The 27111-nt window shown below is 37.1% G+C and overlaps 1 protein-coding gene across 1 annotated transcript in view; it reads right to left on the reverse strand.

The window, feature by feature from the left end:
* Positions 1 to 3478: 3478 nt before the first annotated feature.
* The window catches only part of FAM172A (family with sequence similarity 172 member A), a 424226-nt gene continuing 400593 nt past the window's right edge, over positions 3479 to 27111 (reverse strand). The window contains exon 11 of the mRNA XM_007078915.3: positions 3479 to 6461. Coding sequence (XP_007078977.1) covers positions 6319 to 6461 — 143 coding nt within the window. The 3' untranslated portion in view covers positions 3479 to 6318. The remainder of the gene's footprint in view (positions 6462 to 27111) is intronic.

Consider the following 27111-nt stretch of genomic DNA (forward strand, 5'->3'; position numbering starts at 1 on the left):
TGATTAAAAACTTGGAAGAAGTTAGTTTTTCAGTTGAAATGATAGGAACATTTTAGGAAATTTCTGATGCCTGACCTAAAGATCTCATCCTTGTTCAAGATAAATAATAAAATACTTCAAAACGATGCAATTCTGAATTTTTCCCCTCTTTTTTCCTTAATGTTTTTGATGGCAGTGAATTGCCTAATAATAAAACTGTTAATATATTATTACAAACAGATCACTTCCTATAAAAGGCAATGCCTTATATGCTTTTAAGTGAAATTCACACCTAAGTCCTTTAGCAGTAGAATTAGAGTACCTAGTATATTTCTAAAGTGCCTAGGTAAAGACATATTTTCCAGGATTTTAATAACTCCATAACAAAGTCATTCTCTCCATGTGTCTCTATGCTCTATTGTATTTCATGTCTGGCAGATTGCCTATAAAATAGACACCAACAGTTTAAATCAATTTTTCTTTAATGGAATAAAGCCAACCTTACACACAAATACACATTACATACAGACAGAATTTACAGATGCAAATGAAGTTGGGGCATTTAAAAATATTTATTACAATGCCTTAAAGCATTTGAACATGAAAATTTATTTAGAAGAAAATATGTTTACAAACAATCCCAACATATACTGAGTACCTACTATGTAACAGGCACTGCAAAGACAAACACATACTGTATGTATTGTTTGTTTCTGGTGGGAAGGGTATATATACCCCATGGATGGGTATGGATGTTCACATGTGTGTATGTGCACACACACACATATATGCATACATACATATTTTTCTATTAGGTCTTTTATTAAAAAACAACAACCCTGAGTTACCTCAAAGAAGGAAATCCACTTTACAGTCAATTGTAGTTAATTCAGACTTCATTTTGACCAATCATAATTTGACCAATAATTTTTTTCCTCATAGCATGGACAGTACTTAGAATTTAAAAGTTTAGTGTTCCAAAAATGCTGCTCTTCTTAAGCCACTTTGAAGTAATGCTAGTGAGTCTAAGATCCAGATCTACATGTTAATCTCTAGTTTTGCCTTCAAACAGAATTCAGTTACAAAGAACTTGGAAAGATTTTGAATCTATTCAGAAGAGGAAAACTCTTTAATTTTCTGAGGAGTAAAAACTCCCCAAGAAACTTCATATAGCTTCTTAGATTTTGCTTAGCATACGTGATAAAACATTGATTGTTGCAGTTTGGTGACCCATGAAATTTGGGGGTTAGTTTTCTCTTCAGACCAGAGCATATAATTATGCAAATAAAGAGCTGTCACTGATCTAGTGAAATACTCACAAACACATGCACTCTGAAATTGGACAGAAAAGTGAAAATGGTTGGTGATGTGATGGTGCCATGGTTTGTTTTCCTGCCAAGTTTCTATCCAAGTTCATTATTCAAATTGTAAACTTTAAAAAGAGACATATCATTCTTGGGGTGTTGGTTGTCTTTTCATTTCAGATTCTTTGTATTGGTACTGCAAGCTGGTTACAAAGTACAGTTCAACATTATTTTACCTATGACAGTCTCCCATATTACCCTATGTAATAGCCAAGGAAGAAAAGCTGAATGCTCTAGAAAGAAAGATGAAGGGCCTCTCTAGATTTTTCTAGAAACATGTTTCATGTATGTTTCAAACAGAACTCAACCCAACAATACAAAGAATATAGTGAAACGTTTTCCACAAATCTCAAGGCAAAGGGCTGGGAAAAGTTGCCTGGAAGGCCTCATGGGTTAAGTCAAATTTCCATTTTCCAGTTTTTCCATTAAAGGGGAAAATACTGGGCACTGCACGATATCCACTTAATGGTCAAACTTTCAGGATGATTTTCTCCTATCTAGCAATTCAAGCCCACTATATAATATTTGGTCACTTTAACCTTTATGGTTCATTTACAATTACCACTCCCTAAAACCTTTGTGCTAAGCATTAACAAGAGTTCTTAAATATGACCATGCTCTCTGGCATCGAGGTCTCCCAATTCCAAAGTTACCACTGCACAGGCTGTTGCATAATTTTAGATGTCATGGAGAGTCCCACTGATGAAATCTGAGAAGGCTCATGTCAGACCACTGACTGCTAAAGACATCACTACATGAAAGATCAGTGGTGTGAAACTTTAAAAACATTGATCCAAATGAATCAATTAAATCAACATTCATCCCTCCTAAGTGTGAGGTTTAAAACTATCATTGTTGCTTTTTTTTTTTTTAACTCTACATAGATTTCAAGATAAACGTTGGAATGCTTTGATGGCTACTTCTATTCTCGAATCTCCGTTAATCGACTTTGTGCTATTTCCCTCTTTTCAACATCTTCCACTTGGTGTACATTCTTTACTTTTAGTACAGTGCATGACAGTTGCAATGCTTTAAATCTAAAACCGCCTAACAAAGCTGACGCTTTAGGTAGGGTAGCTTTAAACTCTGTGAAGTGTTGATTAAAAACCCTTTCCCAGACTCAAACTGATCTTTTTGGAGATTAATAGAATATTAGATAAAAGGAAGACGAACAATTCAAGAGACTCCCACTCAGTCACTCTATACAAGGAAGGAAGGAAGGAAAGTATTCAATTTTTGAAAGGGAGTACCTCCTGGAGTCTTTTATTTTATATTATTACAGCCCCTAATAAGTAATCATAAAATAACCACCATTATTATCGGTTTTTTTGCCACCCATATTTCAAAGATGAGAATGTCTCACATTTATTTAAAGACATTTTTTCCCTATAATGGCATGGGGAAAGTTTTTGAGAAATTTTTAGACTTTCTGTAACAGTAATCTTTCTTAAGTGAACCAGGATTATAGAAACCTGTCAGTTTACAGTTATAAAACTATGATTGTAACCGGAGACACATGTGTTTGGATTGGGACTCCAGGTAACCCAGAGAAATGTGTAAAAATTTTTTAAATTAGCCCTGATAATACAGTTAACATATTTTGTCACTCACACTTTCTCAAAGGAGTTACAGGTTTTAAAGAAGGGAAGGCTGTAAAATATGTGTAAACAGGATATTTTCAGATTAGACATAATACATCAAGGACCTATATAGGGACTTGGGAGCAATTTAATGTCACTAGACTGTTTTTGGAAAACATTTGTTTACAGTATATTAAAGTATATTTTATAAAATGATAGCTTAACAATGGCTTCAGATTTCCTTGTAGCTCAGGAGATATTTTAGATATTAAAAACAAACATCTTAAAAACTGTTAGCTTTGTGAAAGGTCCAAGCCAAATAGTGAGTGATCAAGTTAAGTTAGGATATTACCTTACAGCAACAGTAATAGTAATAAAAGCAGCGATGCAGTTTAAAATATTGATGAATGCTGTCCCACCATTCTTTTTATGTTTCTGCTTTTATTAACCTCTATACATGAATAGATGAACTTCTGAGCAAGAATACGCTGAGGCTTGTTGGGAAAATTGTTTTTATTTTAAAATGGTAAACAGAAATATATAATATATATGAAACTCCTGTGCTTTCCTTTTTTTTTTTTTTTTTGTATAAACAATAATGCAATCCAGGTCGAAGCACAAGGCAGAAACTTGAGAAAAGAACAATTATTATTACAAATAGATTCCCCCACCCCCTTCAAATATCCATGAAAACTTTTACCGGCTACGTGGTCAGATACCTTTATAAAGTTCTAAAGCCAGTATCTGGCTTCGAAGTTTTAATAGGACTATTTTGAATCTCAGATTTATCAACAACTCCTTGCTTCCCATTCCATTTGCTCTAAGAACCGAGTATATAATTTTTAAAAAAGCCTACATCCTAACTTTCAACCTCTACTCTGCTAAAAACCTGTCTAAAGAAACCAAAATGGGAAGATCAGAGCAGAAATACTGTTAACACTTGTCGCCTCCAAGCAGGCGTGTTACTACCAACTGACTGTTGTTACTCCAGGAAAATTGAGGTGGATTATATTACTACATTTATACCAACAGACACATAATCAACAGGTTAAAAAAATCTTCCATTACAAGGAATCTTCTCACTCATCAGTCGGAGGTCTCGGCTGGTGTGCCTAGCTCTCTCCGGGTTGCTACAGCACAGATCCAAAAGGAGAAATTACATTTGCACAACTTAAGTTTGCAAATAGATCTGCATAGACAGTTAAACAAGGCTAACAACCCAGTAGGTTTAAAGTATTAAAGGCAATTAAACAGTGATTCACTCTAGTTGCAAGTAAAAGTTTTCAGAAAGAGAAGTGAGAAAACTGAAGAGAAGGAACAGGAGTGATTTAGTTTATAAGCTGAGCATATTTACTTTGCTCTAATTCAGGTGCATAAGCTTCATAAATTTAGCAATGTACAAGTGTTGATTTTTAAAAAAGCAATAAGACTAGCTCTCCTGTGAATACTTTCATACAGTGAAAACACCACACAGTTTATAACACTTTGAATAATTATTCAATCCACGTCACTTCTCATATCCTCTCAAAGGAAGGTACCATTATTGTACACAGTTCACCATTACTTCTAAAACAGAAAAGATTGCAGACCAACACGGTGGATGGACACTGTTGAGGTGATACATTTTAAGTTATCCAGGAGTTGGATAAAATGACGTTTTGATGTTTTCTCCTACAATGTTTCTGCTAAAATAATATCAAAAGATATGCATATATGACCACTGAAAGAAGATCATTTTGATTTGCCATCATTAAAAGTATAAGAACGAATTAATGCATACCAAACACAGATATTTTCAGTTTTAAAACTTGCTGAAATCGGTTCATAATATAAAAACATTTTATCCATGAGGTGGTTATTTTAAGTTCTTTTTTCTGAGAAGTCAGACAGTTCTAAGTCGTTTTGGGTACATTTTGTCATGTCCTTAAATAAGGCAGGCATATTGTTGCATACGCTTTAAAAAAGGATGAAAGATATTAAATTCAGACCCTCATCTGCTAGAAACAGAATCTTCACTAAGTAATTAAATTCAAGTAATTAAAAATTGATGTTAAGATTTAATATTTGAATGTAAAAGTCAGCAAAATCTTAACTCATTTTACCTCCTATATTTCACAGTGTTGGCCAGATATTAGCTGGATTACAGCAATTGTTGAAACTGTAGGGCAAAACCCTGCAGAGGAAGTGGACTACTAAAAATTATGTCGTTGGATTGAGAGGAAAAAATCTTTCACACTAGGTCTTTCCCCTTCTGTTGGAGCAGAAAACTAAAAAAAAAATAATCTTAGCCCCACTCAGCCTCTCTGAAGGAAAAGGCGAAAGAGGACAAGATTCATTCACCTGATGACCATAAAATACTAAACCTAAAAGGATCGAACTCCATGAATCAGAATAGATCATTCTAGTTAGGATTATCCACAACAGCAAACTTTGTCCACATTAAGATTTAAAAAGCAAAACAAGTGTGCGATCTAAATTACAATGCCACTCAATACACATTACACATTTAAAAAGTAAAGTCAATTCTAATGATAAAGTTAGGGATTCCACTGAAAATGGGGCCTTTCACACTTAAAAGATTTGCTCATCATTTATGTTTCGGTTTAAACAACGTCTTCTGAAATTAGAGACTGGTGTAAAAATCTCCTATTCAACTGGCAAGGATCTTTCAGCGGTAACGTGTAATCGGTACTTCATAAATTCTTATGCAAAGTTTTTCTTCTGGTCTCGAAATGAAAATAGATTGTTAGAGAACAATTTGCACTCCCAAGACTACACAGCACATCACTGCATTCACGTTTTGAATTTAAATTTGGCTTTTCTGAGGGGATGAGGTGGGGGAAACTTGCTTTAAAAAAAAAAAAAAAAAAAGGCTCAAGAGGCCCTTAGGAGAGACCTACTTAAAATGGAGTTTGAAATCTAGAATAAAAGTTTGCTTCTGCTCGGCGGAAAAAAAAAAAAAAAAAAGGACATGTTTGAGGGGGGCCGGGGGCCAGGGCAAGCAGCGGCTGCGCTGCAGCGGGCGGTAGGACCGCGCAGACGCCGCTCGCCCCACAGTGCCGGGCGGGCTCCTTCAGGGCAATTAGAAGCGCGCCGGCCGCGCCGGGCAGGGCGCTGTCAGCCTTAATCTGCGCGCTGACGGGCAGCGCGTAGCCCGAGCTCAGCCCGCAGGAAGCGCGACCAGTGAACCCATATTGCTTTGACAGTTGCACTCATCTAGAAATAATGCAAAACGCTATTTAGATGTATATATCACGACCCTGTGCTCTAGGAAGAAAACAATCTAATGAGGGGCTGGGAGTCTGCTCGCCGACAACAAGCAGTTAGGAGACGTGTGGATGCATGCTCGAGTGTGGTGCCTTTGCTTCCCCTCCCCCGTCTCGCTCGTTCTCCTCTTACAGCTCTTCGTGCTTTATTCTGTGGGAGCGCCGCGTCAGAGCCGGCTTGAGGGAACTGGTCTTTGCCTCAGAGGCTTCGGTAAAGAATTTGAAAATAGACGGGAAGCTCTTCCAGGAAGTTAGCTCGTGACGGTCGGTGCCTGCAAAAAACACAGATTCGGTTACGAGGCGGCCTCGCTCGGTAACAAGGCACAGGCCGCCCGGCTGCCGTTCCCGGAGCCCGAGCCCCGCCCTCGGAGCCCGCGTCCCCCGCGTCTGGCCCGAGCTCCAGCGCCCGCTCCCCAGCCGGAGCGCGTCTCCAGGCCCGGACGCGGCCTCTCCAGGCCACACCTGTACGCGAGGGTTCTCTTTGCCCCCAGGGCTCGGGACCGTCCACGTCTGCTTCCTCCGCTGCTCTGCAGCTGGCGCCCGGGGCGGCCCTCGGAGACCTCCGCAGCCTCCGGCCCGAGGCCCCGTCCCGCCCCCGACGCGAGGACGCGGCTGGGCCACCCCCCGCGGGTTGCCCGAGGCGCGGCCGGGCGGCCCCGGGGCCTCAGCCCCTCCGGGCCAATCGAGGCGCTCGGAGGGAAGGGCCACTCCCTCTCCCGCCTCGAAACCACCCACTTCCCCAGGCTGCGCGCGCGGGCGCGCGCGGGCGCGGGCGCGCGCGGGGATTGGTTTCTCCTGCGCGCGGGACCCGGCTTCTTCGCCCACTCCGGAGCACCCACGTTTCTCTGCTACCCAAGAGAATAAAATAAATCGGAATTTTCTTGCCTCTCTTGGAAGCTGTGCCGTTAGACATAATTTGTCTCAGGGAGGTCACTGCGACCAAATTACATGGGATGCTTCATGAAGGTTCAGATTAAAAGGAGACTATCCCTAGAAGTGCCCTGGGAGGCTACATTTTTACAGACTTTAGGGGACAGTTTTAGAAAAGCTAAAAAAAAGTGTTTCAAAAGCAGTGACTACAAAAAGAGCATCTAGGCCTTCTATTTTGTCGGGAGGAATTCGACTTAGAAAATACAACTTAAGTTTGTCACTTTACTGGGTTATTTTACTACAGCTTTTTTTGTGGCTTCAATTTGATACTAATGTGTTTTTCAAATCAAACCTACCTTCAGTTTAACACAGGCAAAAACTAACATGATGTAGACATAAGAACAAATGAGGATATAAATCTGTTTCGACTCCTTGTGATAACGTTTCATTTCACCAGCCTCTTCATAACAACCATTTGTTTAATTACAAAAATAAAAATAATAACAGCAAAGACTCCTAGCATACAAATGAGTGAACAGCTTTGAAACAGTTGAAATCTCTTCCTAGATCACTCAATTATGCAGAGAGACACTGCCTGGAAGTCTTGGGATTCAGGGCCTCTGTCTGATACTTTAACATTGTTAATGATAATTCTTTAGTCTGTAATAGTAGGTCATTGCTATGGTTACTCTACAATGGTGCAACACTTTGCTTTCCCCTTCAGCTATTCGCTGAGACCTGGTAACCACATTTGTTGCCTAGCAACAGTTTTGTGACAGTATCACAATCTGGGAGTTACAACAATAAGGATGCTATGGCTGCAGTCGACCAGAGAGCAGAAAGCTACAGTCTGTGCATGGGACTTAGATACGGGAACTGGCCCTACTAGAGAACCCCTGTCTTTAGAGGTGCCCTCACAAGGATGGTCTCTATCCTCTTATCCTCTGCAATTTGGCTTTATGAACTGGCACTGGGAACTTAGATCCACTATTTAAGTCATATCCTTGAAAAATATCCTCCAACACTACTGTATTCAGATAAAAAAAATGAGGTCATTTCTTGTTTGCTTACGCATTTTTGGCAAAATTCAGTGTTATTCAATGGGAGAGAGAAATGAGTATAGGTTATTTTGGCATAACCTAAAGTGCCTGACTTGAATTTGACAAGTCTTAATAGAATTCTTGGGGGGAAAATGTATGTGCATATATATGTATGTATGTGTGTATATGTATGTAAATATGCCTGCCTGCATCAAAGATATATAAACTTTCAAGTTCCTTAAAACATACATAACATCCAGATATTTATCATTGTAATTCTCACTGATTTGTTCTTATGACAATCTTAAAGAATTCTTTTGAATTTGGAAGGCATTTATATTCTCTAAACCCAAGTAGTAAGTCATTCTAGATATGCTCAGACATACCTACTTGAAGTAATATTTTGTGGGTCTATCGAGAGAGGGCCTAGTTTCTGGATAGGTTCATGCAATACCTGTTCCTATTTCTACAGTGCTTGCGGATCTAGTTTCACTTCAATAATAACTCATTGCACTTACAATGATAAAATACTTTAAAATCAATTGTATTCCTGTCTTTTGAAGATGCACACTACATGGCAACACCCATTTCCAAACACAATAAGAAAGAAAGAAAAAAAAAAAAAAAGAGGTGTTAATTGTCTTCTTTTCCTTCTCATTTCCCATGCTTCCAGCCTCATTTGGCATTTCCTCCATAGTGATCACACTTACACTTAGTAGTGTTACCAAGGCTATGATCAATTTGTGAGCTTTCTCAGGGAATTCTTCTCATAATTCCTCCCACCCCATGAAAACCAATTCAATCTATGAATCTAGAGGGACCTAAGGAGTCAATGGTCTGAAGCAATTTAACTCCTTTATTTTTTCTTTCCTGGTGACAATCTTTCTGAAGGATGAACAAATTTCCCTGGTGATAAAGTGACTACAAAGGCTTTTTAGTTTTAGCTTATGATGACTATCTGCTTGACTAGTCCTGGGCTGAAAAGACCAAAAATCCCTGAGTTAACTGAGTACCTGCACTGGCTCTCAACATTCACCCTTGCAATTTAAGAGTATAAATTATGAGAGTATGTGCTCTGTCAGTGGAAGGGAAATTGCTAGGAGTGAAGGTAATAAGAGAAGTGGGGTAGAAACTGAATTACAGACAATGGAGTGGGGGAGGGAGAATTCTCCCTAAAATAAGGAGTAGTAACATGAATATTTTATATAAAATGGCTTTCTTTTCAAAAATTATCAAAGGAGGTTTTTAATAATTTTTTTAAAATAACATTTGCAAGTTAGTAATTGCATATCCATCTGGGGCTGCATATACACATTTCACGAACATGTTTGGAGACCATTTTCGAAAGGTCGGAGCCAAAGTTCAATGAAAATATTTATAAATTAATATGAATATCTATCCATAGAATGCTTAGAAAATGGAAACTTTTGAGAGCAGCTTTCTAGTAGCTAAAAAATATACTACTTTAGGCAAACTACATGAGGACAGAAACACTGGGCCATTACATTATCTATTCATAAAAGGATATAAAAGTGGAAATTTTAGGCCAATCAAAAAAGGAGCCACTTATTGATAAGCTGCAGTGATGTGTGGGTAATATGGAAAATTATTCCATTTTGCAGTGTATTATGTATATATGTTATACATTATGTATAACCATGGTCTCATCTCTATCACAACTTTACCCTAATCAAAACCTCATCTTTTTAGGGACTATGTATGAACTACTTTCCATTTTTCAGACCCCCTTTGCATAATCTAGAGGGGTTCCCACAATGTAGAGAATAAAGGGTTTCCATGTTAAATGCCTGCCATGTTCTCAGGGAGTGATTTTTGTATGTTTTTGGATTGGCAGGCTTGTTCTTTCTGGATAATTCACCTTTGGGGAAAATTCAGTTGTCTAATCCATAGAATCAATTCAGTATCAAAATAAAACGTACTGGTTCCCAGTGCTTCATGACAAAAATGGGCCTTTGTTCAGTCTCAATAAGTGATTCTTAGTGGCCATGGCAATGGTCTCTGGGGCATTTTGGAAATGTGTAGGGGTATTTTTGGTGGTCAAGATGATTGGAAAGAACTATTGGCATTTAGCAGAAGAAGGCCAGAGATGGTGGAAATCCTACAGTTTGCAGGGCAGTAGAGCACGATGAAGGATTGTTTTGTATCCCACATGGTTTTCGAATGTTCCGCCAGCTATTCATGTAGTTAAAAACCCTGTTTATAATTATATGGGCTCAGAATTTAGATGTGTTTAACAAATAATCTCAAAGTACTTTTGGCATCATTTTAACATATACAGAATTTTCCAGGAATCCAACTACCATGTAAATTGAAGGGATTTTATACTTTATGTTGTTCAGAATATTAATAACCAAGAGTGGTTTATACAATTACCAAGAGTGGTTTACCATATGAGAAAAATCTCATCCCTGATGGCATCACTGCCCATGAAAGTTGAGCTGTCAATAAACACACCTGCATCAGCCTGCATTTGTAGCTGTTGAATCCATGGTGATTTTATGTACAGGACTAGGTATCTGACTACTATATTATGCCTTCTTATGTATATTTTCTAGGGCACTTTAAATATTGATGTGGATATTATTTTTATTATGAGTTACTTTTCTTTTATTCCTTCTATATGTTAACTAAAGCATTATAATAATTTAGCAATCTTAGAAGTAGGTGGATCGTGTTATCTTTAGAATTCATATCAAGACAGTAAAAGCACTGCATAAGATTTGTTTTAATAGGAGGTATTTAAATGATCAAGTGTCAGCTTAAATAAAAATGAACAGTTAATTCTTTTTTTTATTATATTAGAGAATAATTTTCCCTATAATCTGAGCCCTACTCTAGCTATCTCTTTTATCCTATACAGAGTAGAAAATGCCTGTTATTTCTCTTAATGTGTCTTCCATAAATACTGTTTGTCAATGATCTTATTCACTGGTAAAGAACCAAAAGGCGGGGGCAGGGGATCACCCATAAAATACTAGACTGATTATTTATCCTTTACTTATCACTTGTTTTAAAAAATAAGCTGTAGCAAATTTCAAAGTGGTAATGATAGCACAAATGGTCAAAAGGATTAGAAACTTTAAGTATGAAGTACGAGACTGTAAATCATATGAGAAAGATCAAATTGCTAAAATGTGTCATTTGTTTTCCCCAAAGACTATGTATTTTAAAAAGGTATCTTGTAATGGAACTGAGAAAGAGGAAGGCTACATTTATATAATAGCATTTAGAAATTAAACAAAAAAAATGGTTGGAAATAGCACTGAGAGTGGAATGCTCAAAGAATAGGGTAAGAGAGAAGAAAACATTGCTGTTTCTTCTGTCTTGTCTATTCCCTTTACTTCTTCCTGTGATGACTTCAATCCAAGTGTTTCTTACAAGTCTGCCTTGTCCACACTCCTCTTCACTTGATCTTGGTGCTTATATTTTTTGGGCAAAAACCATGCCAAAATATGCTAGTGAGTTAGCAGCCAAAATCCTGATGTTTACTTTGGCAGATGTAGACTAGTCTGAAGCTGTACCTCATTTCATGCAGTAGATGTCTTAAAAACTTATATGTAAATATAATTTCTGTAAATAGAATTTCTTTAAAGGAAGAAGTGGGTTATTCACCTCCTCAACAAATCTTTTAATAAAGTGAAGAAATGTCTGGGAAAGCAAATAATCACTCTTCAAGTGATATTACACACACACACACACACAGAGATGCATGCGTGTGCAGACACACATAACACACACATCAAATTTGTGAGCCAGAGATGAGGTTTACTAGTATAATGATGGACAGTCTAAGTTCTCACCAAAGAGATAATTTAGAAGAATTTCTTGGTCAGCTACTCGCTATTCTAATTATTGCTAGTCACCTTATTTTACATGGCCCTAGACCAAAAGGTCATGGAATAACTTCAACAATCTATGCATTATTTACATTTTCTGGTCTGGTTTAGAATAGGGAATATAACTGTTGACAGAGTGACTTCTGAATACAAAATATAATTTTTATGTCTTTGTTTTAGGGTGAGGGAAACTAGCACGTGCCCCTACCTACCCTCCTACCTTCTCACTGATATTCTCCAATCACCCTTCCCACGACAAAAATATACTTTATTTTTAAAGCAAAAGGTAATGAATAAATTTTGTTTCCTATAATAAAGGGGGAAAAACCTAGAAAGATATGAAACATTAATATTAACAGGATAACGTGTCTATGATACTTTCAAAATGACAAGGTTTGATTTTAAAAATTGATCTTTAACAAGAAAAAAGAAATATGGGCAATTAGGAAGTAATGAGGACCCTGTCAATATAGCTATGTTGATAATAACAGGTAAGGGAATTCTTGAGCAAATCTAATTTATAAAAATCAAGAGGTCTGTAATATGCATTATTGAGTCCCACTGGGATTAACTAATGAACTTATGAGCTTACCAGCAGTTATTTTTAGACAGTTATAAAGAATTAGAGAAATACTAGAGCACTGAAAAATAATGTGCCTTCTAAAAAGAAATAAAATATAACTACTAAAATTCATTTTAAAATGAATTCTAGAGCTTCTAAGGAGAACATCATAAAAAAAAAAAAAAAAAAAGTACAACTTACCAGAAGGGCTCCTAACAGAGACTCTCCAAGTTAGAAGGCACAAGTGTGAGACTCAGTCACTGTGTGGGGTGGTAAGTAGAGTGGGGTGGGCTATTCACTGGGACTGTGTACCAGAAATGCCAAGAGCATGCTGCATTGCCTTGTTAAATTACTTGTGTAAGAAATAGGCAAATCTCTTTCCATTGCATGAAAAATGCAATGCTGGTTAAGGCTGAAATTGTTGAGACCCGAAGGCCGGTTGTCAAGCTTGACCAGAAATAAGAGACAGGCAGAAACAAAGATGTAAACTCAGGGGTAGAAATCTTTGGGTCATTTGAATCTTTTGGCATCCTGTCCTTTCCTTCAGCTTCTTTTCTACATCTCTCATCTACAGAAGGGGGTTTGGGGGTGGGTATGCAGGGCATAAGGCATCTTAAGACCCAGGGAGACAACTCCGGGAAGTAAACTTATTCTTAGGCAGAGTAGACAGCCTATAGTAGGTGTGGGTCTCTGACATTGAACCTGGAAGACCTCTCTAATCGACCTCCTAATCAATGAAAAATGGATGCATTTTTATTGCTTCCATTGCCTATCAAATTCCAACAACTGGTTTAGAAGTGCTTTCTTCGGTTTTAATTCTTGTGTCACATACTACTCCTAATGTTGCCACAAAGCCTGGCCTCCAGGGATACTGTTTCCCTTTAAAATTTGAGCCAAGATGGGCAAATGCTCCCTTTTTCCAGTTTCCCTTTGTCATTTTCCGCAGTAACTTTACCAAAGGGTAGCGAGAGGACAGAGCCCTGAATAAGGGAATTTAAAGAACTAAAAAATAGTTATTTCCGTAAATCTAGGTTCCTAATCCTATTCCCAACACAATCATCAGGAAGAGCTTTACTAGCCTCCATTCTAAAATAGTGTTGCCTGAGAAGACTGGTACAACGTGACAGGTATCTATCTTGTCAGGCTTCTCTTTCTCCTGGCTTCTCTGTTACTAGAGATAGGTATCCATAACTTAGGGATGCTAGTTTGACTCTGTGTATTAAGAGAAGGAGAGGAGCTGGGGAGAGAGGAGGAAGGGAGGGAGAGAGAGATGAACTGCAACATACTATCCTTATTTCAAAACCAAATCAAACGCAAACATTTACTAGTTCAAATATCCAGATCTTTTGTGATCTTCCTTTCTCCATTGTGGACTCTACTCTAAATGGTATGTTTTGTGGGCAGATAGTTTTTCCAGAGGTTCTATGATTAATTTATACATTCATACATGTATTTATTGTATGCCAGGCACTATTGCTTGGGGCTGAGGGTGCATTGGTGAGCAAGATATATCCAGGCTCCACTCTTGTTGCATACATGCTAGAGTGGATGACACTCAATAAACAAGGAAACCAGCGAACATGCTAATTTTGAACATGTTAACTTCAGACAGTTAGAAAACTTCAGACTGTGAAGAAAACAGCACCGGGATGTGAAGACAATGAGGGAGGAAGATGTGGCAGGACAAAGAGAGATGGTCATCAATTTAGACTCGGTGAAGACTTCTGACCTGAGACCTGAATGGCAAGAAGGAGCCAGATGAATGTCTGGGGGCAGAATGCAGCAGGCAGAGTTGTGGAGGAACTCAAGGGCTCTCTGAGGAGAAAAGAACTTGTCACAATTGAGGAATGGAAACGCTGGAGCACTGTGGGTGAGGAGGAAGCAGCAGAAGATGACTTGGAGGTGGGCAGCCTCCAAGCTATATGAGGTATGGAAGGCCGTAATGAAAGGTTTGGATTTTATAACAAGTGCAGTGAAAGAGCTGTTGGCAGAGTTGTGAGCAGAGGAGAAATAAAATCTGACTTGTATTTAAAAAACAATACAGGATGGTATCTGGTGAATGGTGAGTGGATTATGGGAAGTTAGAATGAAGGATTTAACCCTTCCTGATTGTATTTATGGACTCCACCCATGTCTAGAGCATTCTCTGGGGCTCACTATTCTATACACTTCAGAGTATAAAATCTGTTTACTGCTAGTTCACATAAATACATTAATGATACAGTAAAAGTAATATGCAGTAAGAGTTGAGAGACTAATAAAATAATATTTCCAAGTAGTGAATAAAAAATGGAGTTGAACTAGGCAAAGCATTTTCCTAACAATTTACTTTTGTGAGTTACGCTGATACTTCTGATTTCTCAGTCCTGGAAGCACTGCAGTGTGTGATGGCAAGGTACTGGGATGGGGAATATGCTGTCACAGCATTCCATTTCTGCAAGCAGTCCAGAGGAAACTGTTGGGCTTACTCTCCAGGCGGGTTTTTCCACTGAGTTCTTCATTTCTATGAATGGACACAACATTCTCTTAACTACTCCAACTGAATGCCTCTCAGCCATCTTTGATTTTTCTCCTCCCTTGTTTGTGGCCTCCTGAACCAATCAGTTACCGAATCTTGAAAATTACACCTAGGCAAAAAGTTTTTGCAATCTCTTTCTCCCTTTCTAATCCCTCTGTTATCATTCTAGATTTAATAACCTATCATTTAGAATCCAGCAACTTCCTCCTAACTCATTTCATTGCTTGCAGCCTCTCCTCCTTTACCTTGTACCCCTCTTACTACCAGATGAAAAATTCTAAAGTATCATTTGCGTTATATGCTTCTTTCTCTGTTCAAAAATACCTGTGAGAAATAAGCCCACCTACCCAGAGGCTTTAATCAATGTTCTTGCAAGAGCAGGTGTCTGATGGTAGTTACAGCAGGCAATTTATCTCCTAGTGTGCAAGTCCCTTCCCTGATTCCTTATTGGCTGAGTACGACAGAGGTTACAGCCTTAACTGGACATCACCCATGCCCATGTAAGGCAAAAAGTAGTCTGACTGGAACAAATGTACATTCTCCAAGGTGACGCAGAGACTTTCAGTTTGTCCTCCCTTTCTTTGGTGCTTGCTTATTGCAAAGCTCGCGAAAATAAGCCCGAGAAACAGAGAGAGGAAGAAGAACCGGGAAATGAAGTGTCTAAAGGTTTGGGACTCCATTGTGTGTATGTGGTGTTGTACAAATTTCCAATAGGTTGTAAACCTACTATTAACTACACAGCACAGCTTTCATTTGGTATTTGTTTTTTCTTTTTCTTTTTTTAAAGTTTATTCATTTATTTTAAGAGAGACAGAGACAGTGCCAGTGAAGGAGGGGCAGAGAGCGAGAGACAGAATCCCAAGACTCAGGGCTTGAGCCCACAAAATCATGAGATCGTGACCTGAGCTGAAACCAAGAGTTGGACACTTAACCGACTGAGCCACCCAGGTGTCCCTGTTTGGCATTTCTGAAAATGAATCCTCTCTCCCTTACTTCTCACTTATCTGATAGCTCTCCGTAACCTAAGAAATCAAGTAGAAATTCTTTAATATGCTTTAAAGCCCTCCATTCTCTGGCTTTAGTCTTCTTTTCTGAGTTTGTTTCTCAGTTCTTCTATTAGTATCCCCTATCATGTCTGTGATTTCGAAGTCTGGCCAGAGAAGAAATTAGCATTGTAAAGTTTTTGATGAGTCAATGGTCAAACTTTACTCATTTTAAATGCAGACTGATAAATACACCTTATGTTGAAGAATATGTTAGCTTTTGGAGTTAAGAAGTAAATTCCTCTAAAATTGGAATATAATGACAGTTGGAGACTCTATAACTAAAGCTGAAGGGAGTAGAATGTTTTTCTTGCTCTCTCCAAAAAACTGGTGAGGTGATGATCCACAGTCCATTAAGCAACTAGTTGATAAGCAATGACAAATACTCAAAGTATCTTCCAGATCTCTTTAGCTAAAATGTTGTACTTATCTAGTAAATACAATTTTCTAGCATCAAAAGAGGTTTAGAAGTCAGAACTAAGAACTCTCAGAAAAACTTTAACTGTGATTGTTCAAGAGCTTCTATTCCCAAGATGCAGTTGGTTTGGTCTAAATTTAGATGCAGATAGAAACATACCAAATATAAAATAGTAAAGACATGGAAAGGACCCTAGATAAAATTTTACCCCAACAGTTTCCTTTCACAAGTAAGAAATCTATAGAGCGATGTGAGAAGCCAAAGGTACAGAGACATTTTACCATAATATAGTGAATATGTATGATTCAGTAAAACACTGGAATAGAAAAAAAATTCAGAAGATGTATGTCTGATTGCTTTAACATCCAATTCAATATTTACCTCCCTTAATAAGCTTTCTTTGGTTTGCTTACCCCATACCAACTACTCCCTTTCTTTCGTGTTTCAGCACTTTGTATGTAGTGTATATTGTATTATCATACATCCATTCTGCTTAACTAGTTATTTTATGTATGAAAAATACCTTGCTTTATCTCCAAATCTTTTGGTGGGGGTGCTAATGCTTCAAAACACTTTATTCCAGAAATCATAGTTGTTTGCTATATAAACATCATAGATGTTTGCTATATAAACAGCTGTCTGGGACAGAATTCACCAGAAAACTGATGCTTACTAAGTACTGTTAAATATAATAAAGCACAGAATCATAAACCTTTTCTGTGGGTTTTGCACTATCTTGATGATTATTCCCATTTTGAAATTAAGGAAAGGGAGGTATACAGAAGATCATGGCATAAAAACTTATGAATTTGGAAAGCAAAATGCTACTGGTATTCTGAATACATAGATAAACCGTTATATGAACTTTTGTAACCACACCATTATTTTGTATTGCTTTGTCAATTTTCAAAAGCAGACATGTTTTCTTTGCAGCCGGTGAAAGGAGGAAGGAGGCAGAGAGGAAGGAGGAGACAGTAAAGTAGCTATTGACATGTAGCTCATGTCACTTAAATTATTTGGAATTGTACTAAAGCTTATAGGCCAATTTAGTAAGAAGGGATATATTTACAATACTGAGTCTGCCAACCAACGAACATGATATATTTTGCCACTTATTTTTTTGAGAGAGACAAAGAGAGAAAGGGTGCAAGTGAGTGAGGGGCAGAGAGAGAGAGAGGGAGGGAGAGAGAAAGAGAAGTGGGGTTCACCTGAAGTGGGGCTCATGTTCACCTGATGTGGGACTGCAACTCACAAACTGTGACATCATGACCTGAGCCGAAGTCAGATGCTTAACAGCTGAGCCACCCAGGTGCCCTTTGCCACTTATTTAGATCATCTTTAATGCTTCTTAGTGAAGTTTTATCATTTTTTCCATAGAGAATTTGAACTTCATTTTTAGATTAATTAAGCTATAATTATTACACTTTTTGAGATAATTTTAGACTCATGTAGTTGTAAGAAATAACAGATTCATTCTGTGTCCCTTTTATGCTTTTCCTCAATAGTAGCATCTTGTAAAACTGTATTATAATATGAAAGTACTACAGTTAAGACACAGAACATTTCCATCACCACAAATATAACTCATGTAGCCTTTTTATAGCCATGCTCACTTCTCTTCCAGCCCCTCCTTCACCCCGGCAACAACTAACCTGTTCTCCATTTCTATAGTTTTGTCATTTCAAGGATGTTATATAAATGGAATTATACAGTATGCAGCCTTTTGGAATTGTTTTTTTCATTCATTTTAGTTCTTTGGAGATTTATCCAGATTGTTGTATGTCTCAATAGCTTGTTCCTTTTTACTGCTGAGTAGTATTCCATGGTATTGATGTACTATAGTTTGTTTAACCATTCACCTGTGGAAGGACATCTGGGTTGTTTCCAGTTTTTTGGCTATTATGAATAAAGCTGCTATAAGTATTCACGTACAAAATTTTGCATGAGATAATCTTTGTTTTTCTGGGATAAAATGCTCAAGAGTGCAATTGCTGAGCTATATATTAGTTACATGCTTAGTTTTTTAAGAAACTGCCACACTATTTTCTATTTCATTGCACCACTAGGTGGTCAACCATGTCAACGTCACAGAGTTCCAGGAAAAACTTGGACACCAAGGCTTAGGTGAGCTTCCCTGGTTTGCAATACTCCATGTATATTCTCACACTATGCTGCTGAAAGAAGAAAACACTGTCTATTACTTGACTTGAAGAAGACAGCTAGAAACTCATCTTTGGAAATTTCTGACACTGTGCCTTATATGCCTCTTCCTTGACTGATTTTACTATGTACCCTTTTGCTGTACTAAACTGTCACTGTGAATATAACAGCTTTCAGTCAGTTCTGTGAGGACTTCTGGCTAATGATCAAACCTGAAGGCAGTCTTAGGGACACCCACTTGCAATTGGTATCAGAAGTGACAGTAGTCTTAGGGATTCCAGAAGTTTATATATCCAAAAAAATCTTGCTGGGATTTTGACAGGAATTATGTTAAACCTGTATATCAATTTGGAGAGAAATAACATCTTTATTATGCTGAGTAATTGAATATTCAAACACGATATACTCCTTAGCTTTATTTTTTACTACTGCAAGTTTGTTGACACTATTATAAATGGATCCTTAACTGCTTACTGTTAGTATACAGAAATACAATTGAATTTTGTATAATGATTTTGTATCCAGCAACTTTGCTAAATTATCCCTTTCATCCAAAAGATTTAACTACAGATACTGAATTTACTACATAAACAATCATATCATATGTGAACATTTTCAGGGCTTTTTTTCCTAATTGTTATGGTTTTTATTTTCTCCAGTTATAAATTAAGGAAAGCTCTTAACTATTATCAAAATAGCTTCAAATATATTTATGCTACTAATTATTGAGATGAATAAAATATCATATAAAGCAAATTATTGTAAATAACAAAACTGGCACGAAGTGACTACATTTTCAATTTTGATGGATTTCTTGACGTTATATTTAAAAAGGATCTGGCTCTGTTAGGTAATGTCATCTAGTTGCTGATGTTGGTCATGAAAGCTCCCTGTTACCTTACAATGGACACTGACGGCTTCTGGAGTGTCAGTGATGCTCCTAACACTGTAATTTCTTTTCATTCTAGTTAGTAATATAGAAATAGACTATTTTTGTTACCTTCAGCCTTTAAGTCTAGAGTCACCCTCATGCTGCCTGGTAATACACTTTAATTTCCTTACCACTTCTCTCCCCCAAAGCATTTCTTCTCTGAATATCTTAAACACACACACACACACACACACACACACACACACACACACACACACACCAAAAACCCCACAAAAACCCAGGATGCAACTGCTTTTTACATGGCAAGAATCTTTAAAGGATTCTGAACTTATTTACACAACAGCATTAATGCATAAAGAATAGCATCTTGGGTGTCTGGGTGGCTCAATTGGTTAAGCGTCCAACTCTTGATCTTGGCTCAAGTCATGAAGTCACGGTTTGTGAGTTTGAGCCCTGCATCCAGCTCTGCGCTGAGAGCACGGGCCTGCTTGGGATTCAGTCTTTTGCTCTCTCTGCCCCTTCCCCACTTGCTCTCTCTCTCTCTCTCTCTCTCTCTCTCTCTCTAACTAAATAAATAAACTTTGCAAAAATTAACATCTTTCATTAAGATAAAGATGCACTGATTTTTAACGAAATACATATATTCACAAATATGTCATGCAAACACAGTAAATTCCTACTATGGACTAGTTTAGAAAATGACATGAAAACATATTAGAGAGGACTGATTACTTCAAATACCACATAATATTTCAGATTATCAGGATAGGGAAAATTCATGAGCACTAAATTAAGTTCCACTAGGGACTAATTGACAATAAAGACTGAACAGAACCAGATATGGCTAAATTACTAGAAACAGTTATGAAAATTATTTACAGTTGTAATCCTTACTGCATTTATACTGAAACTTTAATTTCCTTACCAGTTCTCTCCCCCAAAGCATTTCCTATCTGAACATCTTAAACACACACACACACTCCAAAAAACCCACACAAAAAATTCAAAACTCTAACTGGGTGTTCCATATAGATTTTTCTCCAACTGTCCAGAAGACTTTTAGGCTAAAATCTTTCATTATTGGTTAAGGAATTTTTTTTTCTGGGATTACTTCTGGGTTTGTAAAAATTTTCAGTTCAGGTTTGAGATGTTGTAATGGATGGAAAAGTATATTTTATATGTATTACAAAATTTGGCAAGTACATATTATTCCCACTTCTTTGTTTTGTATACTGGCTCTAGGTAACCTTATATGTTTAATTATAAAACCATAAAGTTCCTCCCCCCTCCCAAGGATTTTAAAATCGGTGAGAATTATTACTTGGATCTTGTTAAAGTAGCAATGGATAGGAATTATTTCCCAAAGAATCTCAAATATATCCTTTGGGTATCATTGATAGATGGATAGATTCTATTATTTTATTTCTATTCCATAGACAAAATTTAAAAAGTCATACTAATGGGAAAGCTCTGAATCCACTTACAAGGTTAATTAAGGTGGAGAACCTGCACAGTAAAAAAGGAAGATGTTGATTATTGAAAATAAGATGTTTTTAGTCAATTTCAATGCTTTTGGGTCAAAAATTTATACCCATTAGTAGAAAAATTTCTTTGAAAACTTTCCTCAAAGAAATTGCAAATGAAGGAAAACCTACATTATCAAGACAAAAGTACTTTAGGTGTCCCAATAATAATAAAGAATGTTATAACCCATATACTAGAAAAAACATTAATTACACATTTACAAATTGTGAAAAGAGGGGCTCAAAGTTATACACCTTTATGGTGATTTAATAGTGAAAAAAATAATATATTAAGTAAGAAAACAGTAGTAAATTACTTTTGCTTGTTTAATAGTTATTTATTCATATCTGTTTTTGAAAAAAGCATCTGAGATGACTTGTATATATATTATAGTAGGATAAAAGAAAAAGGGGTGAAGAAAAAAAAGAGAAGAAATAGGACAATGGCAGGGATAAAGTAAGATTAATACATAAACTTGACTAATACAAGACCTGTACAATTGCCCAATTTCTGGGTGATGGCCAAAATTTGAGCTTTCTATTAACAAATACAAAGATGATTATACAACTGATTATGATGTACTGTATCTGGGTGGTAAAAGAAAACTAGCCATGGAGAACAGCTGTTTTTCATACTTGTATCCTTAGTGTGGTCTTATGATACAACACCAAAGAGCAATTTGGGAGAGTTAGCTCTGAGGGCATTAAAATAATGTGTTTCAGGTGACCTGATAGTCTGTAAGTAGTGTGGCTTGTTTGAGAAAAATTAAGCACGTCTAAAGGAATGGATGGACTGTATCTCATTCACACAACTTTATTTATTTTTTTAGATAGCTGAATTATTTTTATTTTTTCCCATAACAGAAAGTCTGAAGTTACAGTCTCTGGCAAGAACATGAATGACATTATTTTTGGTATTCTCGGGCCATCAACATGCTTTAATATCTACTCCAGAGTTTATGAAGCCCAACAAGGATACGTGCATGAATAGATGATTCCTCTACCTATAAGAAGGGGGTGTTAAGGAAGCGCTGGTGGGGAGGAAGAGCCAAGATTTGCTCAAAAAAATAGTTTTGACTTCACTTCAATAGATGAATAAATAGTTATAGAGGTCCTATATTGGACAGCATGTCTGTAAAACTTTCAGCCTAGGTATTACTCTCGCCACTAATCATTACTAATAAGTAGCCCATAGAGATGTACTCTAGCTGGCTCAGTCAGTGGAACATGTGAGTCCTGATTTCAGGGTCATGAGTTCAAGCCCCATGTTGGCCCTAGCATTTACTTAAAAAAAAAAAAAAATAGCCCACAGAATGTGGAGAATTTTAAAAATTCAATTTTGAGCTAGTAGATTTAAAGTTGTGATATGTAATGTGTGCTCCTGGTAATTATTATCATCATGAAGAAATAAACATTAAAATTAACTGAGTATCTCCTGTGTTCCTGGCATGGCACGAAACACCTTATCACACTGATAATTCATGTAAACCTGAATAATTTTACAGACGAGGTAGTATTGTCCTCATTTCGCTGATGAAAAAACTGAAGTCTGGGGGCACCTGGGGGGCTCAGTCGGTTAAGCGTCCAACTTTGGCTCAGGTCATGATCTCACAGTGTGTGGGTTTCAGTCCTGTGTCAAGCTCTGTGCTGACAAGCTCAGAGCCTAGACCCTGCTTCAGATTCTGTGTCCCCCTCTCTCTTTGCCCCTCCCCTACTCATGCTCTGTCTCCCTCTCTCTCTCAAAAATAAATAAACATTAAAAAAAAACAAACTGAAGTCTGAAGAGGTTACGGAACTTTGTAAAGGTCAGAGTGCTAGGAAATACGAACATAAGCTCTGTGAAAGCAGGGACTTTGTTTTGCTCACCCTTTATTCCTGTTGCGTAGGGCAGTGCCTGACACATAAAGCCTCCTTTCTGATGAATATTTGTTGAAATAGCAGAGTCCAAATGCCAGACTATTAAACTCTACAATACAGGGCTACTAGGATATAAGCCCATATATGGTTTCAGTTTAAGGTAGTTGATTGCTTACTTCTTTCTTAAAGTAAAGAGACCTACTGTGTTGACTTCTTGTTTTGGTAAGTCAAGTTGGAAAATGATAGCTGTCTTTGGCATGCCAATGTAGACTTTTAGAAGACATTTTGGTGCATTCAAGATTCTTTTTCCCATTTTCATATTCTTTTCCAGAGCTGGTAAGCTTAACTAGATCAAAGAATGGTTTTAAACTTATAAAAAGTTTTTTTAAATGTTTATTTTTATTTTTTTTATTTTTTAAAAATTTTTACATGATTTTTATTTTTTAAATTTTTAAATTTTTTTTAAATTTAATTTTTATTTTTTTAAAATATAATTTATTGTCAAATTGGTTTCCATACAACACCCAGTGCTCATCCCAACAAGTGCCCTCCTCCCTGCCCATCACCCACTTTCCCCTCTCCCCCATCCCCCATCCAGATGGCCAACAGACACATGAAAAGATGCCCAACGTCACTCATCATCAGGGAAATACAATTCAAAACTACAATGAAATGTCATCTCACGCCGGTCAGAGTGGCTAAAATGAACAAATCAGGAGACTACAGATGCTGGAGAGGATGTGGAGAAACGGGAACCCTCTGCACTGCTGGTGGGAATGCAAACTAGTGCAGCCGCTCTGGAAAACAGTGTGGAGGTTCCTCAAAAAATTAAAAATAGATCTACCCTATGACCCAGCAATAGCACTGCTAGGAATCTACCCAAAGGATACAGGAGTGCTGATGCATACGGGCACATGAACCCCAATGTTTATAGCAGCACTCTCAACAATAGCCAAATTATGGAAAGAGCCTAAATGTCCATTAATTGACGAATGGATAAAGAAGATGTGGTTTATATATACAATGGAATACTACTTGGCAATGAGAAAGCATGAAATCTGGCCATTTGCAGCAAAGTGGACGGAACTGGAGGGTATTATGCTAAGTGAAATAAATGTTTATTTATTTTTAAGAGAGAGACAGAGAGAGAGAGACAGAGTGCCAGCAGGGGAGGGGCAGAGAGAGAGAGGGAGACACAGAATCCGAAGCAGGTTGCAGGCTCTGAGCTGTCAGCACAGAGGCTCATACTCACAAACTGTGAGATCATGACCCGAGCTGACGGTGGACGCTTAACTGACTGAGCCACCCAGGTGCCCCTCAAAGAATGGTTTTAAATACTAGATGATTCACTTAATTTTATAGGATAAATATTCTCTATATACTCACAATACAGACTGAATACAGGGTTCAGGAAAGTTCCCAATTAGCCTTTGTTGATCAAAGGGGAGTAAGATTGAAACATATGGATGCTCCAGCAAAATAATAGCCCACACTGGAAAGCTCTTTTCTTACTGGTAGGTAACCAGCATACTATAGTCAAAAAATAATACAAACATTTATTGCATTCTCCTGTTTAATTTTCATCAACTTTCCTTTCCTTGTTTTATTTCCTCATTAATTTAATCTTTTTTTTTTTTTTAACATTTATTTATTTTTGAGACAGAGAGAGAGACAGCATGAACGGGGGAGGGGCAGAGAGAGAGGGAGACACAGAATCGGAAGCAAGCTCCAGGCTCTGAGCCATCAGCCCAGAGCCCGACGCGGGGCTCGAACTCGCGGACCGCGAGATCGTGACCTGAGCTGAAGTCGGACACTTAACCGACTGAGCCACCCAGGCGCCCCCATCATTAATTTAATCTTTTAAAGTCAGATGAAAACCTGCTGTAAGACTGAGTTTTCCTGGTTAGGTTTTTAATTTTTTTTTTTTAATGTTTATTTATTTTTGAGAGAGATAGAGACAGAATGCGAGTGGGTTAGGGGCAGAGAGAGAGGGAGACAAAGAATCGGAAGCAGGCTCCAGGCTCTGAGCTGTCAGCACAGAGCCTGACGCGGGGCTCAAACTCAGGAGCCGTGAGATCATGACCTGAGCCGAAGTCAGACGCTCAACCGACTGAGCCACCCAGGCTCCCCACCTGGTTAGGTTTTTAAAGGTGGGCATTAAACACCAAAGTTAGCATAGTAGCCATGTCAACAAATAAAATGATGACACATGCCACAATGATAGGGTATGGAAGCAGTTAATTAAGTACAAAAAATCACTACTAATGTCATAGGTTAGCCTGATACTTTTAAGAAATCTGTGTATCCATTCTCTTTTTATATCCATGTCATTATCTTTTTTCTTTTTTTTTGTTAAAAAAGCACCTTGAACATGTCTTGACTGAGGCAAGGTGAGCATATGCTCTCAGCTACTATGGATAGCAATCTTTCAAAAACCATGAATGCAAACTTATTGGAAAAAAAGCCTCAAGGTCAATGCTTCTAACTTTAGGTAGCCAAATCAATAGGTCACTTCCCAAACATGAGGTTTCTGTATCAGTATTTTCAAAAAGAACAATTTTTCCCCAACATAACGCAAAAAACTTGTTATAGGCCTACAAATTTTTCGGAATGTTGTAAAAGAAATCTTATAATAGAAAGCAACATTTTCTCTTTTATATAATTCATGTGTCTTCCTCACATGAAAGAACAGTCAAAAGGATGAAGGGCACTATGGCTTCAGTGAAATATGCTGAACTGTAAAAATCTTGACTGTCATCTTTAAAGGGGAAATAGTGAAAATGTAAAAATCTGGGATGATACGATCTGCAAGACACTGAAATGTAGTATCTATAATAATTACTAGAGAATATTTTTTGAAAATTTCTTTAATGTTTATTTAATTTTGAGGGAGAGAGTGTGTGTGAACAGGGAGGGGCAGAGAGAGAGGGAGACAGAGCCTGACATGGGCTCGAACTTACAAACTGTGAGATCATGACCTGAGCTGAAGTCAGGCTCTTAACCAACTAAGCCACCCAGGTGCCCCAACCACCTTGTTTTATAATATATATGTGCGTGTATGTATGTATGTGTGTGTATATACATATACACACACATATATAAGACATCTGTTGTATAAAAAAAAGAGAAACCAAAAACTAAGTGATATCAGATTTAATATCCTATTAAAACTATTTTAAAATTATCTTTATGAAGAAAATAAGTGTGAAGTTTTTGGATTATCACCCAGTTGTGATATCCAAAAAATATACGTATTTTTCAGAGAGCAAAGGCAATACATTCAAAGCTAAAAGTTTAGCTAATCTTAGACAGTCCAGAACGAATAAGGAATTTGGTACATTTTAGTGATTTGTTCCATCCATTTGCTGATTATAAATTCCAGCTAAAACCTTATGAGTCTGCGAAGAGTGTGTGAAATTTTGGGAGTGATATTTGCTTTAATTTTAAACTTGTATTTTGTAGTTGTAAGTCAACATACTGTATTTACTTTATAATTGACAATACTTCATGCTTTATTTCAGATTTACATTGGACCTATATATAAGAGTTTCAAGTTTTATGACCACAGAGAAAATATCCAACTTACTTGAAAAAGTGAATTATCTTACAAATTAAAATTATAATTAAAGAAAGCAGTTCTAGAAAAAAAAATTTCATGAAAATATGTTGGTATTCATAACTCTGGACTTAAAAAATTCTTTTCTCATAGTTCAGATAGCCTTGTGGACACTAATGTTAGTCCCTCATTACAAATTTAAAAAGAGTATTATGTACTTAAAACTTATCAAATTTTATAATAAGACAAATAAGATGTACCATTATGAAGTACTAATAACTCTTCACTTTAAAAAATTACCACTAAAGTGACTGGAATAATCTTACAAGGCAAGTTAAAACTTTTGGATTAAAACTACTTTAGATCTTCACAAGAGGAAAAATGAGAATCTTCATACTTTTTAATCTACACAGCCATAGTTATTCTTGTATTATTCAATAACCTATCAAAAAAAAAAAAGAAAGAAAAAAAGAAAAAGTCTTGTTTTTTAATGAAGTCTCTGGTTAAACCATTTAAATGGTGAAGTTTTAGGCCCCAGAGCAAGACTATACAAATTTAAAACAGCTAGAAATGTTGACAGATGCTTAATTATAGTCTTACATATGGTGGAAAACATATACAATTTG

This window comes from Panthera tigris, chromosome A1 (assembly GCF_018350195.1).
Source record: "Panthera tigris isolate Pti1 chromosome A1, P.tigris_Pti1_mat1.1, whole genome shotgun sequence".
NCBI classification, from domain to species: domain Eukaryota; kingdom Metazoa; phylum Chordata; class Mammalia; order Carnivora; family Felidae; genus Panthera; species Panthera tigris.